Source organism: Pimephales promelas, chromosome 3 (genome assembly GCF_988280905.1).
Source record: "Pimephales promelas chromosome 3, fPimPro1.hap1.1, whole genome shotgun sequence".
NCBI classification, from domain to species: domain Eukaryota; kingdom Metazoa; phylum Chordata; class Actinopteri; order Cypriniformes; family Leuciscidae; genus Pimephales; species Pimephales promelas.
The window spans coordinates 12,857,602-12,876,712 of NC_142771.1; the positions used below are offsets into that span (position 1 = coordinate 12,857,602).

General features: G+C 36.9%; 1 protein-coding gene across 3 annotated transcripts in view; it reads left to right on the forward strand.

Moving 5' to 3' along the window:
* prkacaa (protein kinase, cAMP-dependent, catalytic, alpha, genome duplicate a) overlaps positions 1-19,093 on the forward strand; it is a 34,156-nt gene extending 15,063 nt beyond the window's left edge. For all 3 annotated transcript variants that reach the window (XM_089128275.1, XM_089128274.1, XM_089128273.1), the window contains exons 2-10: positions 802-863; positions 1,542-1,670; positions 2,401-2,499; positions 3,227-3,309; positions 10,733-10,859; positions 11,001-11,096; positions 11,181-11,303; positions 12,961-13,125; positions 16,066-19,093. In XM_089128275.1, coding sequence (XP_088984401.1) covers positions 802-863; positions 1,542-1,670; positions 2,401-2,499; positions 3,227-3,309; positions 10,733-10,859; positions 11,001-11,096; positions 11,181-11,303; positions 12,961-13,125; positions 16,066-16,191 — 1,010 coding nt within the window. In that variant the 3' untranslated portion in view covers positions 16,192-19,093. The remainder of the gene's footprint in view (positions 1-801; positions 864-1,541; positions 1,671-2,400; positions 2,500-3,226; positions 3,310-10,732; positions 10,860-11,000; positions 11,097-11,180; positions 11,304-12,960; positions 13,126-16,065) is intronic.
* Positions 19,094-19,111: the final 18 nt, after the last annotated feature.

Sequence of the window (19,111 nt, forward strand, 5' to 3'; positions counted from 1 at the left end):
TAACAACAGTGGAAATTAGAACAGGCCTTACCACAGACAGGCAATGAAAGTGATTTCCACAGGCTCTGAACACACAACAAACATGATGAAAAACAGAAGTGGCCAATACGGGGACCAAAGTTCAGAAAGCCAATTTCCTTATAATGGAGATGGTAGTGTTGCTTTGCTCTGAAAGTTAAACCAATCTGGACAACTCGCCAGCATTTGTGTCTGCATGACGTCTCTGTAAAGCTCCAGATATGCGAAATTCCACTGATTTTTATACCTTTAATCAACATTAAAACATAATGAAAAGCGTGCTGGAATGCCTATTGCGGAGTAAAAATGTAAACATTGTGGTATATTTGATAATCTGCTTATGTGTAAAGTACGCATCACTTTTGAGAATAATGGGAATCATTTTATTTTTCCACAGTGAAATGTGACATGTTTTCACAAGATTCGCTTTGTGTACATGCAGCGTGACGTGTTGCAGAAGTACTACTTCTCAGCAGTCTTCACAGACAGCACAGCTGGCTCAAATGCTGCAAGTTACTGTCATAAATAAGGGTAGACCAGTAACTCTGGACTTTAATGTGCTTTAGAGGCTGTAAAAGGGTAATGTTGGCAGCCATACTGCTCTGGTCACCTCTACTGTTTTTACATGTCCTACTTGTGTTGACATTTTAACAAATTCAAAATGCAATGCCCCCTTTAGACATTTGCTTAGGACATAAGCATGTCCCTGAGTGCAACATGGTACATGTTGAACTGTTGTGCACATAATCTCACACCATCATTTCCCCCTTTCTCCTTGTACAGTTAAGGAGTTTCTCGCTAAAGCCAAAGAAGATTTCCTAAAGAAATGGGAGAACCCAGCACAGGTCAGTTAATCCCTTTTTCTGCACTGCACACACTCACTTTGTCAGCCAGTGAGCGAATGTGAGAAGGCGTGCGCCTCCTTCTGGACACAAGGTGCACTGACCAGCTGTTCGTTTGTCCTTTTAAGTCTTTAGTTCACAAGTCGTGTGCTGTATTTCATTACATTTCTGAAAGTCCTACTTTGAAATGTAGATCTTATTGTTAGTGAACATTCAAATGATATAACAAGTCATAAATAATCAGTATGTGTTTGACCACACAAGAACATTCAGTGTTAAAGGGATACTCCACTTTTTTGGGAAATAGGCTCATTTTTATCACTCCCCCAGAGTTAAAAAGTTGAGTTTTACCGTTTTCGAATGTATTCAGCCAATTTTTTGATATTTAGAAGAATATCAGTAACCAGACAGTTTCTGGTCTCATTGACTTCCATAGTACATTTTTTTCCTACTATGGAAGTCAATGAGACCAGAAACAGTCTGGTTACTGATATTCTTCTAAATATCAGGAAATCGTCTGAATGGATTTGAAAACGGTAAAACTTAACTGTTTAACTCTGGGGGAGTGTTAAAATGAGCCTATTTCCAAAAAAAAAGTGGAGTATCCCTTTAAATGTGTCTTTGTACAAACAAAATGTATTTACCTAAATTACCATCTTCTTTATTTCTTTCAATTACCAGAATACTGCATCTCTGGACCATTTTGAGAGGTTGAAGACTCTGGGCACTGGCTCGTTTGGGCGAGTCATGCTAGTCAAGCACAAAGAATCAGGCCAGCATTTTGCCATGAAGATCCTTGACAAACAGAAGGTAAGGCAGTCTAACCGAAATCATCACTAAAAGGTGTATGTGTGTGTTTACAGGTTTGGCTATACTTGCCAAATGTCCTCACTTATGTAGTGAAACATTATGACCAGTGTTACAAGTAACCCGAGTAATGTAATCGGATTACTTTTTCAAGTAACTAGTGAAGTAACACATTACATTTTAAATTTAAAACAAAATAGTTACTTTTTCAAATAAGTAACACAAGTTACTTTGTTTTCCCATTTATTGAATGACAGCTCCTCTGTTGAGAGAAATTGGGAGTTAGTTATTTTGCGCCGTGTGAACATGATGGTTATTGTAGTTCTAGACTAAATGTGAGCAGGCATTTACTAATCACTTTGCACTTTTACATTTGCCTAAAATATAACTATACATTTTTTTCATAACATAATTAGTTACTTTTTGTAGGGAGTAAAGGCATATTGTGTCACATTACATTTAAAAGTAACTTTCCCCAACACTGATTATGACAACTGACAGTTTGTAGGTCCTCACTAGTTAAAAAGGCTTATATAATAGGCCAAAACATGTTTGTATTTACTATTTATATCTAGTGTTCTGCACAGGTTTCAGTGATGGGTATGTTTATAGGTTAGGGGTTGCTTTTAGGCCATATATCAACATGATATGAAATCAATGGAAGTCTATGGAATGGCCTTACTAATATAGTGAAGTGTGTGTGTGTTTGAGCTAATTTTCTTGTGTCTTTCAGGTGGTTAAACTGAAACAGATAGAACACACACTGAATGAGAAACGCATCCTGCAGGCTGTCAGCTTCCCATTCCTGGTGCGATTGGAGCACTCGTTCAAGGTATTTGCTGTCTGTGTGTGTGTGTGAGGACGGTTAGGATTTGGAGAATCGTGGGATAGTCAGTTAAAAGTTTTAAATAATTACATTTCTAATACATCTCAATTTATCTAAGAATCCTGAAAAAAAAATCTACGTTTTCACAAAAATAAGCAGCACAACTGTTTTCAACATTAAAGAGTAACTAAACCCCTGAAACAACTTTTTTTTAGCTAATGATCTGGAAGACTGAGGCTTTATTAATGCTGTTCATTGATTCAAGTAATTTAAAAAAAAAAAAATTGGGTTTAAGGTGTTTTAATTCTACAATATACAGGTGAAACTTGAAAAATATATTATATAGACTCATTACATGCAAAGTGAGATATTTCAAGCCTTTATTTGTGATAATTGGGATGCTAATGGCTATGAAAACCTTTTGCACAATAATCTAATTTTTCGAGTTTCACCTGTATGGTGTAAAAATGTAAAAATAATCAGAAATATTACTGGAGCGTCAAATCAGCATATTAGAAAGATTCCTGAAGGAGCATGTGACACTGAAAACTGGTGTAATCATGCTGAAAATCCAGCTTTGGATCATAAATGATTTACATTTTACAATATATTAAAATAGAAAAGGATATTTCACAATATTACATGAGCAGAAGAGACTTGAACAACAATCAAAAATCTTTGTGTGTGTTTCTAAATGTTTTTGTACTTTTTCTTATGTGTTTTATGCATTTAGGATAATACTAACCTGTATATGGTAATGGAGTATGTTCCTGGAGGAGAGATGTTCTCCCACTTACGCAGAATCGGCCGGTTCAGGTGTGTTTTTCTTTATGCATTTCACACTAGCTGCATAAGATTACTCTATCCAACCTTTATTTTGGGTGTATTACTACATACGTACTACTAATTACTACATATTGCTTTCTTTTATTATAGCTACTTGTTGTTTTCTACTGTTTTCAGTGATGTACTACAAATTGTTCCACGTCATCTTTGTGTTGACACTCAAAACTGTATCATATTTAGAATACTACTGGATTATCTGCAAAGTTCAAAGATTTATTGGTCAAATGTGCAGTGCCGATGGTGAAATGTGTTGCTACATTTTGCAGTAAATCTTGCGTAACTACAGACTGAGTTGATCCACTGTCAGTCTCAGGTGGTCGAGGTTAACTTGTTAAACCTTTGAAATGTATTCAGAGTTTCTTTCTGGAGGCATTTTGTCGTAACTATACTTAAACTGATTCTCATTCCTAAATTTTTGTAAGTACAACCTTGCTCAGAAACTGTGATATTGGATATTTTTTTACGACTAAATTTCTCTGCCAATACTAATTCCTATTAAACCCCTTAATCTATTCCCTGTTTTCTTACATTTATTTCTTTGCTCTCAATGCCTGGTCATTTTGCTGTCCAAGATGCTTGCTGAGGATGGCAAAGATTGAATGCTGTTTTTGTTTTCGGACGTGAGTGTGATTTCGGTCGCGATTCTGGTTGAAGAGATGGAATGCGTGGAAAGGCATAGATGGCATGCGTTTATGAATAGTCTATTAAGTATGAAACATTGTCTTAATATATAATAAATTAATTGCAGTCACATTGCATTAGTCTTTCTTTTTAGGGCCCAAGCCCTGAAAGGGCGAAGGCCCTATTGTTTTCCTTAGGATTATTATTATTATTATTATTATTATTTATACGACTATTCGGGCACTTTTGGGGCCCTTAACATGCTCAAAAACTCTTGAAACTTAGCACACGGGTCAGAACCCGCGGCCATCAGGGCCGGGCTGAAGATGGTACCCGGGCGTGGCAGGGGGGCTAGACAGCGCCCCCTGGAACGGGGTCCGAAAACTTGGTCCATAAATCAAACACGCTTGCATGTAATAATATGAAACTCGGTGCACATATAGATCTCATCGTTCATATATACCTCATACTATTACTTTTTACCCCAGCCCAACAGGAAGTCGGTTACTTAGGGTTGTTCATAAAACACTCGCAATGGAATTTGAAGTACTACTCCTAGAGAATTCAAACACACGGCACGAAACTCGGTCAGCATGAAGTCAAGGCATTGAGGATGAAAGTTTGCGAGGGGATTTTTGATATCTCGAACGGTTTGGCCATGGCGAGGAAACGAAATTATGGCGAGAAACGTGAAACAGGAAGTGTGTTATAACTTCAGCATACATTAACTGATCTTGATGAAACTTCAGCAGTATGTTCGCTGTAAGAGGACGATCACATGGATGTGACTATTGTGAGTCAGAGTTATAGCGCCACCAACTGGTAGCAGGAAGTGTGTCACTTTCAAAATGCTTTGAACTCACCCTTTTATTTTTACCCGATGTGCTTCAAACTTAATCTGTATAATGTAAATACATAGCAGAAGAAGACCTGTGAATGGATTCTTGATATCTTTGATACTGTTGCCGTGGCAACGCATCAAACTTTAAAATTCTTTTTTTTTATGATTTTGAGACTCTTAGCGGCTTTTGGGGCCCTTAACGGGTTTGAAAACTCTTGAAACTTTGCACACAGGTCAGATCCCACAGCCATCAGAGCCGGGCTGAAGATGGTACCTGGGTGTGGCAGGGGGGCTAGACAGCGCCCCCTGGAACGGGGTCCGAACACTTGGTCCATAACTCAAACACGCTTGCATGTAATAATATGAAACTCGGTACACATGTTGATCTCATCGTTTCATCTATACCTCACGCTCTTACTTTTTACCCCAGCCAAACAGGAAGTCGGCTATTGAGGTTTGTTTGTAAAACGCTCGCAATGGAATGTGCAATACTCCTCCTAGAGAATTCAAACACACGGCACGAAACTCGGTCAGCATGAAGTCAAGGCATTGAGGATGAAAGTTTGCGAGGGGATTTTTGATATCTCGAACGGTTTGGCCGTGGCGAGGAAACAAAATTATGGCGAGAAACGTGAAACAGGAAGTGTGTTATAACTTCAGCATAGATTAACTGATCTTGATGAAACTTCAGCAGTGTGTTCGCTGTAAGAGGACGATCACGTGGATGTGACTATTGTGAGTCAGAGTTATAGCGCCACCAACTGGCAGCAGGAAGTGTGTCAATTTCAAACTGCTTTGATATCACCCTCTTATTTTTAACCGATTTGCTTCAAACTTCATCTGTATAATGTAAAAATACAGCAGATGTAGACCTGTGAATGGATTCTTGATATCTTTGATACTGTTGCTGTGGCAACAAATCAAACTTTAACATTCTTTTTTGATACTTTTGGGACTCTTAGCATGCTTGAAATTGCTTGAAACAGATAGATACAGATAGCTCGACAGATACATCACATTTATTAGCCAGTAGGCATGTGCAACTTTGGCAAAAGATTAAAGTAATGTCAAAAAAGTAAACAGTAAACACTAAAAGCCTCATATCTTCTAAAAATGTAATTATACATCATTTGTTTCTAAATTAAATTATACAAATATTATAATTAAACCAGTTTTTCCCTTTTTTCATTTAAGAATTATGTTTACGTTCAAAAACAGCCAGAATGGTTTTAAAATTCAGAAGAAGAAAAAATAATCTGAGTCATACGTAGTGCTATACTGCCCTCTTGTGTTCAATATCAGGTAGGCCTATTGTGTATATTCCCACCGGTTAATCAACGTGTGACTCCGCTGGGACTCGGGAACTTTTAAATCGCTTACTTAAAACCGAAAGTCAAACTACAGATATCCGCACAAGACATTAATGTTGTGGAGTAGAGCAAGCATTTTAAATAAATTCCTATTAAGTAGGATTGAACTAAACAGAATGAACGTTCACTCTGTTCTGCTGGTTCCTCGCTGTTGGCGCGCACAGTTATGAATGCTTGTGCAGCCATGAGTTTTAGTTTAATTTTAAAATTAGCGCAATTTCGGGATTTGTATTATTTGAATTTATTTTTAAAAAACACAATGTTGAGTTTTATTGTAACACTGTTTAATCGCGCCCACGGTTATATTTTGTATATTATATATAATTATAATGTATTTCTGTATAAAATAATACTACAATAAAAAACACATTTGTGACCGAACTGATCCAGCAAAATTAGTCACAGTGACCCAAATTTAAAAATTGAGATTTTGATATTAATGGAAAGAGGACACTGTAAGCTTTCAAATGATACCTTGGTCATACCTTGAATGGTTGTAACGATATACAGATTTGAATTCTGGTCGTCTGCCCTTTTTTTCCAATTGAAAACCTAAGAAAATCGCTTTTAAAGTTTTTTTGCCCGTTTTTTTTTTTTTTTTTTTTGATATCTTTCAAAATCCATAGCATTTTAAGGGATAAACTATTTATTTTATATAGCTTAATTTGACCAAATAGATTAACATATAAATGCAATTTAACGAGGCTGAAACTCAACTTATTTTTAATTTTTTTGAAATAAATAATTAAAAAGTCACTTTTACAAAAATGTTCTAAAATCAGAAAGATTAAAGAGGAGTCAGAGAGAAATTCAGTTTTCATACGGATTAGCCCACATAAGCAGAGAGCAGTCTGTTTTCTTTCATTTTGAATGGTTGTGTTTAAAAGTAGACATTTCAATATATATGTCTGTGAGGATACCTTATACGCTGACTTTCGGTTCATGAGACAAGCTTCAGTTCACGTGCCGCGCGTCTCCGCGTCGTGATTAGGCCTAGCCTATTGTCTGCAATTTATTTCTTATTATTAAATCCTAGTAATTGGTTGATGAAACATTGATTTAAATTAAGATAATTATTTTAAAACGAAATTTACTTTAAAGAAAGGCTTTTTGCTTGCATGTTTAAGCTATGTGAAAGTTTTAGTGCTGCTTCCAGAGAACGGTCACGTTCGGATTGTTTTTCCTCATAAATGCGAACACGGAAAATAAAATAAAGATTTTATGTTCTGGAGAGAGTCAACCCTTCTTCATCCGGTGAGTATTACTTTTGGTTTGTGCAGTGTGGTTCACATAGGCCAATTTATTAAAATATTTAATTATCTGGGAATTGGATGCTGAAATTGCCCAATTTAAAAAAAAATTAGTAATAATTTAAGTTTTGTGGTGTAAGTCTACGTATTTTATAGGCTAATGTTAACTTCAAATAATACTAATAGTAATTTAAAGATGTTGTAGCTAGCATTGGGTCTGGACGTGAAGGATAACTTCGGGAGTTGAAGGGACGTGTCGGTGTCGTGATTCTGTCTTCTCACACCGCGACACAGGTTCGTGGATCTGAGTGTCGCGATCGTTACAGCCTTACATAGGCTATATTCTTCTTGCAGATAAATATACTCACGCAGTTTAGGTTAGAAGCCTCCAGTGAGTTCAACGTTTCAGGGGATACCCGGGAAATGCTCAGAGGTGACGAGGGGAGTTGAGAAGAGCAATGTTTATTTCAGCGAATTTAAAGCTTTGACAACTTTAATCGTTATTTAAATACCTTTACTCAATTATCTCGACTACGAAACCCTGTGAGATTATTTTTGAATGTCTGTTCTTTGAAATTAGCAAAAAAAAAATTTTTTTTTTTTTTTGTTATTTCATGGTTTTTCCACATAATCGGCCCATATCTTAAAATGGAAGGTTGCAACTTCCGACTCATTTCGCCAGAGCGGGTCACATTTGATTTTTATTTTTTAAACAATGTAATGTGTAACCTAAAAATAAACAGATTATTTGATAAATGATATATTTAAATCTCCATATTGTAGCCTAATATCTGCAGGGCAGCCTAGTCTTAATAAATGTATGCTTCATTTTTCATTAGTAAATTTGATCAATAAATTCAATAATTTAGAATAATAAGACACTATAGGGCTGTTACCCTAGGTAAGGCTGATCAAATTAAATCGGTTACACAATAATGTTACGAAATTGGTTTAACAGGAGTCAATTAAAAATCGCTGTAAAGAACGATACTTTTAAACATAACCCTAAATCACCATAAGGTGTCGCCAGATGACCGTCTTAATGAACGAGTCATGGATTCAAAATGCTGAATCATTCAGTAATGAGAAAACACATTGCTTTGAGATGCGCGATGGGTCGCTGTGATCTTTAACTATTTTCTCTGCTGAAACAGAAAAAAGTCAATATTGCATCTAAAAAGTCAATATTGCATCTAAAATGTAAGTGACTTGACTTGTGTGTGTGACTATGTTTGTTGTAGTGATAAGAGTTGCATCCTTGTTAAAGTTTAAGGCCTTGTGTTTTTGGATATATATCTTTCTTTCTTTTTTTTTTCTTTTTTTTACAAAATATGCATATAACCCATATATTTTAGATTTATTATTTGTTTTAAATTAAATTAATATTGTATTTTTGGTAATTGAACCTGAATGAATTTAAAAATGAATGTGCTATATTTCAGATCATATATTTGTTTTTCTTAAAATTTGAACTAACTTTATTCTCAGCTGAATTATAAATATTTTATTTCTGTATGAATTAAAAACACATTTGATTTTTCTTTTTTAATCAATGTAGAATGTGTAACTGAAATATAAACAGATTAGGGCTCTGTTCGAGGACAAGTAACTAAAACCAATGCGACATGATGAATGTTTGTTTCCCAAACCATCTGAGTAACAGCTTACTTTTCTTTCTTACTATATTCTTTCTTACTATAAACTGTGCTGTAGAGCTTGCATCAGTCAAAGCAGGGTTACATTTTGCATGTCGTGCACAATAAACCTAAAGGCACCAGGGTGGCGGTGCCACCGGCTTCATATATATATGTATATATACAGTATATATATATATATATATATATATATATATATATACAGTATATATATATATATATATATATATATATATATATATATATATATATAGCTGTGATCCGCGATGAAGGGCCAAAGCCAGTGGCATGGCCACCCTGGTGCTTTTAGGTAACTAAGGAACCGGGGTTGCGGTGCCACCGGCTTGGGCCCTTCATCGCTGCTCGCAGCTATATTTTTTTCTTACTTTCCTACGTTTTCTTTGAAACGTGCCTCCGCACTTTTGCAGAGTAGGTAGCTTTCGTAACAAATTTGTTCAAAATTACATATTAACAGTAAAAAAGCTCCCCGCAAGTGTTTTTATTACTAACTAACGAACGAACTGTGAATATCGGAGAACTTGAGGTAAATGCAACTTTAGGTGACAGTGTTCACAAGCTGTTTTAATGACGTGTTTCTGCGGTTTAAATACTGATTGATGAGTCGAGATACATTTCAGTAAGTTGCACTGTATCTTTCAACATACCTTTTGATGTTCATGCATGTTTTTTCATGCTGTAACTTGTATTAAAGTGTATTATTGAGTATCTACAGCAATCTGTCACGTCTTCATTTAAGAGCGTCAAAACGCCATTTATTGTTTGGATTTCGAGATAAAATGGACAGAATTTGAAAGCTGACACTTTTTGTTATCAGAAATAACAAAACACAAAGCTCTTTCTGATTATTGGATAGGAAGTGTGATTAAAAAAATATTTTTGGTATAGGGAAAACCGCAGACCTGGCAACCCTGGATTGAACTATGGATGATTCATAGGGTCAAAAAGAGCCTGATTTAATTTTGACAGCCCTAAATTCAACACGTGTTTTGTTAGTGAATAATAGTGGCCAATAGTGAAAATCAATATTCCAATAATGATATCGGTTATTAACTAATACATCAGTACATCCCTACTATTATTATTATTACATAATAACTTGTCACATTGAAAAACAGTCATTGTGACTGGAGCACGCAAGTGGATTCTTTTGCATACTGCCAATCTTTCTGGCTAATTTCTTCTGGGTTTTTTTGGTGCACATCCATTAAAACGCTTGTAGTTAACTTAAAAGATCTATCTTGATAGTTTTCTGTCTAAGTACATGGTTCTAGACCAGAAAACGTTGATAGTCAAAAGACCTAGATAGATTGTATGTTATGAGCAAAATTTCTGCCTGACATGTTGGTTGTGTCTACGTTAACCAGGCACACAACATAGTATATTATAGCTGTATATTACTGTTATTTTTCAAAAAGAACAAAAACAATGTGCAGTCCAGGTAATGAAATATTTTAGGGTAGTTGACATGATGTGTCAAACAGTGGCAACCGTGTCCTGACACGCTGTTTGCCCCGTTTCATCTGAAAACCATTCAAAATGATGTTTTTCACCTTCTTGAATAGTTACTATGCATGCAGATCTCATGACCTCTTTTTGTTTACGTTGTGTCTGTCTGTCTGTCTGTGTCCGGTGCAGTGAGCCTCATGCCCGATTCTACGCCGCCCAGATAGTTCTGACCTTTGAATACCTTCACTCGCTTGATCTTATCTACCGAGATCTGAAGCCTGAAAACCTGCTCATAGACCAGCAGGGATACATACAGGTAAACATGCAGATGGCCTTATGTAATGATAGCACCTACAAGACTGCAAATGTGTTTGAGACCATACAGGTTGTTTTTTTCATGTCGGATTCTGTTCATATACAATTTTTATTGTAATTCTTCTTGCTTTTTCCCCCTTAGGTAACAGATTTTGGTTTTGCTAAACGTGTAAAGGGCAGGACCTGGACACTGTGCGGCACGCCTGAGTACCTGGCGCCAGAAATCATCCTCAGTAAAGTTAGTGACAAAGCTGTTTTACTTGTTGATCATTGGCTAGTCCATTCCAGCATAACCTTGCCTCCTCTTGCTCTTGTCTCTTAGGGTTATAATAAGGCAGTGGACTGGTGGGCTCTGGGAGTGCTGATCTACGAGATGGCTGCTGGTTACCCTCCGTTCTTTGCTGACCAGCCCATTCAGATCTACGAGAAGATTGTCTCTGGGAAGGTGAGCACAGAATATCAGGATTTCACTCACTCTGCACTGCACTAGGGTTTCGTTTAAAAACGAACCAAAATTGTATGGATTATTTAAAGTCTTTGGGTCATCGGATGCCCAAGTTCGTACGATTCTTTAGGATCTTAATGTAAAGTTTGTTAAATACTTTTAAAATTCCTAAAGGGTTGTGTAAAACAACACCCTTTTTACCTCCTCAAAAACAGCTCTGTTCACAGCAACCCGTTTCGGTGCATGTCTCTTTAAATGATAATGAGCAAAACTCCTAGAAATCCCCAAAACGTGTCCATGTACTTTCTTACCTGGGATTTATATCTCTGGACTGGACATCTGTTTGTCTGATGACAGTCAGAATGACTGCTGACAGATATGAACGTGATAACTTTTTGTTAAACGGATATATTCACCTTAGAGAAGAAGGTATATGGATTGTATTTTCTGTCACGTTTTTGTTTTTTAAAATTAAATAAATAAAAGTTTTAAAATAAAAAGTTTTTTAAGTTTTAAAATAAAAGTTTTTTAAAATATCTAATTTCCGTTTAAGTTCACGTGCTGAAATGACTAAAAGTAAAACCGAAATAAAAATAAATTAAAGCTAAATTGAAAAAAAAAAAACTAATAAAAATGGTCAAAGCAAGTAGGTAAATTACTAAAACTGAAATGAAATCTGAAAATATAAAAATAAAAGCTAAAAGCTTAAAAATAGTATTAATAAATACTACAATATTATATAAATAATTCTGAAATAATTGGTAACGAAGACCAAAGTTAAGTAAAACATCTTAAAAATGGTTGAAATAAAGCTAAAATGAAATCTAAATACTAGTGGAAAAAACAACTAAAATTAGGCAACTACTGAAATAAGTTTTAAAATTACTAAATGAAAATAAAAACTAAAGCTGAAATAAAAATAAATTAAACCTTAGTAATATTTAAAAAAAAACTTTTATTTAAAATTAATGAAAAAAATTAAATAAAAAGAACTCTGTATTAGTTGTGTCAAATCGATTAATCGCATGTAAAATACGTTTGTTTGTATAATTATATATGTGACGCATGTTTAAAAACGTGTGTGTGTGTGTGTGTATGTGTATATACAGTATATATATATATATATATATATATACATACATACAGTGTGTTTTGGGCCTTGGGAACACCCAAGGCCCAAAATAAATAAAACGGAAAATAAACAAAATATCAAACTAACTTCCCTCGAAGTTTCCAAATCAAAATCCAGCTAATTATCCAAAACTGATAAAAAACATAATGAACTTGATTTCAAAGAAAAGGGCAGGTCAACCCTTACAGAACACGTAACTGAAAAGAAAAGCCATCTCGTGTCTATCTGTCTGTTTGTACGAACTTCTGTCAGTTTCAATTAATCGATTTGACTGCTTGAACTGTGTCATCTAGGTTTTTTGTCAGTTTCCATTGGTTTTATGATTTGAGTGTGAGATGCTGCGCTCTAAATTTAAGTATTCAGTCGCTGTCAGTTCATTAGGATTTGACAGATAAACTGAAATGTTGCTTTTTTTCTCGTTTATTAATCATCATTTGTATCAATCGTGATGAGACTTTCTGGTGTTTCGCAAGTCAATGCATCATGAATCCCAAGCACTGACGGTGTGTCACGATCTCCCTGTAGGTCCGCTTCCCCTCGCATTTTAGCTCTGACCTGAAGGACCTGCTGAGGAACCTGCTGCAGGTAGACCTCACGAAGCGCTTCGGGAACCTCAAGAACGGCGTCAACGACATCAAGGGCCACAAATGGTTTGCAACCACCGACTGGATCGCAATCTACCAGAAGAAGGTACCTGAATCAGACTGGGTTCTTTCAATGTTCTCACCTTTTCCTCATTCTTTAAGTCAACCCGATATCAAAATTGGGACCATTTTGTGAACAATCATCAGTACATGTGGATGCTGCACACTGGTAGTGGTTGAGTAGAGATCCCATGATATGATTGTTAAGTTCTTTGGGTGTACAGTATTATCACTGGAACTGGGAATGATTTCAGTTCTAGGAACGCCTTTTGTGGGGACAAAATTAGCTTCTACTTCAGAGTAGTGTCTAACCCAGCACAATTGGAACTACCGGTGACGTAATTGTAAGTCAATTGCCTGAACGCATGCGATAATTGTTAAAAAGCTGTGCAAACACAGTGACAGCACTCGGGAGATTAATCTCACCCACGTGGCTGAAGCTTCTCAGTGAGCTTCTCAAGAGTTTATAGCCTATATATGAAGAGTTCAGATGGAAAAGCCTCTAAGTGCCATTTGAAATTTTCTTCTAGAATGATCATTTTTATCAAGCTTGTATATTTAAGTTCAGTGATTTCACTTAAATGGCAATGATAATTACCTATTAATTGTTATTTAAGTGAAATTACTGAACTTAAATATACAAGTTTGATAAAAATCATCATTAAAGAAGAAAATTTCAAATGGTATTTAGAGGCTTTTGCATCTGAACTCTTCATATTTACTCCGATAGATAGACCGACGCAGAAGTCCAGACACTTGTCAACCTTTATGTTAAGGAGGAAATCCAACGTGACTTTGAAGGGACCAAGTGATGGATGATTATGTATTTCTGCTCTGCTAGTGACATTGAGCATCAATCACATGGCAGATGCTATACTTTTACTTAGGGATTCACCGATACCAGTACTCGGGTGTCGGTCCAATAATGTGCTCATGTACTCGGGGAAAACCCAGATGCAAACGCACCCCATACCACTTTAAAGGATTAGTTCACTTTTGAAAAAACTTTTGCTGATAATTTACTCACCCCCATGTCATCCAAGATGTCCATGTCTTTCTTTCCTCAGTCGAAAAGAAATTTAGGTTTTTGATGAAAACATTCCAGGATTTTTCTCCATATAATGGACTTCAATGGGAACCGGATGGTTCAGGTCCAAAAGATAGTGTTAATAACAGTTTCAGATGCAGCTTCAAATGTCTTTAAACGACACCAGACGATGAATAAGGGATATGAATAAGGGTCTTATCATGCGAAACGATCGGTTATTTCAAAGCTTATTCCAAAAATGTAACTTTTCTAAGGACAAATGCTAGCCTTTCTCCATTCTGTGAGGCGCGTTTGCAACGTCACGTAGTACGTAATTACGTTCAAAGGGTCACGGGCGACGTAGCCAGAAGTACAGATTCAGTGTTTACAAGTTGAACGCATAGGTTGAACGTGAAAACTAACTCAAACGCCGTTTACAAAAAAGGAATTAAAAGGTAAAACAACGATGTCGGACGATTTTGATTCTGTACTTCCCGCTACGTCGCCCGTGACCTTTTGAACGTAATTACGTATTACGCGACGTTACAAACGCGCCTCACAGAATAAAGCAAGGCTAGCATTTGTCCTTAGAAAAGTTACATTTTTGGAATAAGCTTTGAAATAACTGATCGTTTCGCATGATAAGACCCTTATTCATCGTCTGGTGTCGTTTAAAGACATTTGAAGCTGCATCTGAAACAGTTATTAACACTATCTTTCGGACCTTGAACCATCCGGTTCCCATTGAAGTCCATTATATGGAGAAAAATCCTGGAATGTTTTCATCAAAAACCTAAATTTCTTTTCGACTGAGGAAAGAAAGACATGGACATCTTGGATGACATGGGGGTGAGTAAATTATCAGCAAAAGTTTTTTCAAAAGTGAACTAATCCTTTAAGGGGTCACTAACCTCTTACGATTACAAAGGCGTATATTAATGACGTATATTCCGTAAGCGGAATTATGGCTCTTGTCAAGCTGATGGGTCTTTTATGGATGAGTGAATAGATTTATGTTTTTAAACTTGACTGTAGTATGAAGCAGGGCGCGATTGCTAGACGTATACCAGCATCACGCACGACGCGAGTCCCGCGGATATAAAGGAATAAGGACAATTAATTCTAACGAACTACACGCTAAATTACTCACACAGGTGAGGTCAGTTTATTAGAGGAATTAAACTTGAGGTAACGCAGCACTGCTTCACTTGCTCTAACAGTTTCACTATCACACTAAACGGCATTTGAGTGTGTTGATTGTTGTTAGTTAGGTTGTTTGTTGGCTGTATAAGACTAAGCTAGATTAACATGTAGATCATATTCTAACTTTTCATCATGTTGAACTACATAACATTGGTTAGTTTTATATACATTGATTTCCTCACCTGTTTGCTCAAGTAACATGCAACACTCGCGTCTCTGTCAAGTCGAAGTTAGTCGCGCACGTGGAGCTCTCGGCATCTCGAAAGATGTTGATCTTCGTTTTAGTCTTGCCATGGTCCATAATGTTTGAACAAAACCCTGCTAGGGACGCTCACGCTGTTGAACACGCATAACGGGCATAACCGACCCAGTTGTCCACGTTTGTCGCCACGGTTACTATTGCAGTACGAGGTCAAACCTGGCGGAAACCGGGGGTAACGCGGATATGACGTCATTGACTGGCGACTCCTCACCCCTGCTCACACGCCCCGTTTCCTTGGTTAAAAATCGCAATTTTCTCACGATTTACAAATAGTTGGAAACATTTGGGATATTGTACGTAATCAACTAAACAAAATGTATAACATTGGCCTAGTGGTTTTTGGTTATTTTACTGCAAAAATCCTGCATATTGTACCTTTAATGACGTTCGTTCTTCATGTTCGCTTGAAGAATATCGTTGCCTTTATGTTAATATTTAATCAAAAAGTAACAAGCTTTTCCACGGACTCATCTGTGTATATTTGTATGTTTCAGGTGGAGGCCCCCTTCATCCCTAAGTGCAAAGGCCCCGGGGACACCAGCAACTTTGACGACTACGAGGAGGAAGAAATCCGGGTGTCTTTCACAGAGAAATGTGGAAAGGAGTTTGCTGAATTCTAGAAGCAGCAGGAGTGGAGGAGAGAGGGATGGAGAGAAATTAGATGTGGGGCAACAGTGAGAAGAAAACGTTTTCCAGGGTGAGATGATGAACCGGACTGAGCCTGTATCTGGTAACAACAACAAAGTAGAGCCCTCGCGCACTGATGGAGGGAGAAGAAGATCAGAAAGTCCTGAGAGAGACGCCAGCAGTGTTGCCTTTTCAGATCCTTCGTCACTTGTTACTTGTCCATTTTCATGTTTTCCCTCTTGTTTGGTAGCCAGGGTCCATTGGGCGGAGATTCAGTCACTTCTCTGTGACTGGCTGGCATGGGGATATTTGTGACTTCTTCTTTCTTTCTTTTTTGTTTCTTTTTCTTTTTTCAGCGATATAGAGGTTACTTTCTGGTACTGAATTTTGGCTTCTCCAGAGAACATTACCCTCCCCCCCCCCTTTTTTTTTTTATCAGCGAAGGTGTCCTTGCTCTGTAGTTCTCCACTCTGTCACATCTTGTTTACTTCCTGTGCACCTATTGGCACCCAATACCAAATCAATCCCACAAGTTTTGGCTTTTTGTTTTAGAAATCACACATTTGCCATTTGAATTTCAAGCATCGCGCCGCCATCCTTCAAATTTATCATCACATATTGGTTGGGTACAATTTCCCAAGATCAGGCAGAATCAGACACTGATTTGGATCATCATTCTCTAGATCATGTTGTGGCGCTCTACGTGTCCTAAAAGCCCAGCTTGTCATACGAATAGAACGTGCTGGCTTTAAAATGGCCACCGATAAGACCGTTACACCACTTTATATAACATGAACAAACATGCTTAAATCTCCAAATCCATGACTTTTTCCTAGATGGCTAAATTTTCCAGGAGTAAATCAACAGGAAATGGGAAAGTGAAGGAATGCAGTGAATTGGCCGAGCACAAATGCTTCTTGTTTTTAGAATGACGCTTTTAAAGGGAAACGTTAACGTTTTCTGTGGTTACACCCGGTTTCTGGTGGAAGCTGACGATGATGATGATGTTTTTTTCGTTATTATTAATTTCTGCCGTGTCACCTGCCAGTAGCCAAACCCTTTCTGGCATTTCTTCTTTTATCCTTACAGAAGACGGACATTCAATACGTTTTAACTCTCTACGGCTTCACTAATCAACTCTGTTTCTGCTTCAAATAAGCTTGTTGTTCGTGTAGACTTTATCGTGCGTTATTAAGACCAGTTAGTGAAGCTCCATTCGACCTTTCGAAATATCGTCCGACGAATTGATCAACTTTCTCTCTTGCTCTTTTAAACTCTGGGATGCAAGAGAATCTAAATGCAAACATCCCCATATTTGTTTTGTTTAGTTTGCAGAAACGTGCAATAGTGCGTAGTGTGTCGCAAAGATTTTATTTCGTTATGCTCGGAAAGCTTCTCGTCAATGAAGATTTAATTAGATGTAGATGAAACTGAACTGCAGTCTGTTGAGTAACCAAATGAAAAGGACATAATATATTAGCTTGAATGGATTGATAAGTCATTATTTTTGCGTTTTTGTATGTTTATTTGCTGCCCCTAGTGGCGCAAAATTTAAACGCTTCACATTTAAATGTGAGACGCCAATTATCGCTTGTTCTTCAGGAGTCGTCTGCTCATTAGGTGCCGCGCTAGATGCAAATTTGTTTTTTGGCTTGTTTTTTTATGACGAGTAGTGTAACTTAATTTTGCTGAATGTTACAGGTTAAAAATGGTATTGGTAAGCAACTCTCCCTGTGTCTTTTAATAATGGTAGCATCAATTGGACGCTACAGGATGATGCCATTTGATTTTACAGTTTAAGATCAAATACCTGTTCATTTACATTTCCCGCTCTGGAAATGATGTCACTGTAAGCTGCAAGGTGCACCGACAAAACGGATCAGATTGGGTCCGTTTTGATCATTCGTGCTTTTAGAAACGGAGACGGAAGTAAAAGGCAGATGTTTGTATTTCACAAAGCTTTTGGATAGGTTTAGATTTCTTTTCCCTGCATGCCTAGCTACTGCTGGGACATTTACTCGCCCCATTTCTGGAGACTTCATAAAATGGGTGTACAAACAGGACACCACCTTTTGGGTTTCAATAGCTGAAAAACAAAACAATCAGTGTTCAAATGATGCTTCTGTATGATTGGATTTGCCAGCAGGCTATTCTGCACTGGTTTTGTGATGTTAGAAGCAACGTAAGACTATCTTTAACTGGTGCACTGAGTTCTAATGTACAGGTTGGCTTTCTTATTAGCTTTATCCTCCTCAACTTTGAGCTTGATCGTGATATGGAAGGCTTCTGTTTTAAGCAACAGCGGTTTAAATTGGTGAAATTATGGCTCACTTTTTTTTTTCTTTATTGTCAGAGCATGACATTCTTGGTGGTATTCATGTCATCCCTCCATGTCTGCCTGATTCTTGGGGCCCTGTCCCTCACTTTCAAATACATGGGTGTCGCACATCCTCCAGTCTCTCACTCATCTGTTCATTTACATTGTCAATCATCTTTGTGTGAGTGTGTGTGTGTGCGCGTGCGTGCGTGCATCAGTCCATGATACAGTTTGCCTTTCTACACATCCAGTTTCCTACACTCTTCTATTTGCTTTTTAAAAAAAAGAAATCATGAAGAAAACATTTGATTTACTTTTGCATATTTTCTAAGTGTATTTTCAATAACAGGAGTCTCTTTCCTCCCGACATGGGTATGGTGATGGTGTAGTCTATTGTACCTTTTTCGGGAAACAATACTGTATATTCTCTGCCTTTAACAGTCTTAATTATTTTACCTTCTGGAGAAGTTGACGGATACCCGTAGGACACATCGAGTATGTTTAAAAATAAAAAATACACAGAATAATATTTTGCAACATGTATCATTCCAATAAAGTTTTAATTGTTAAAATTAAAATGCTGTCTGAAATTTCTT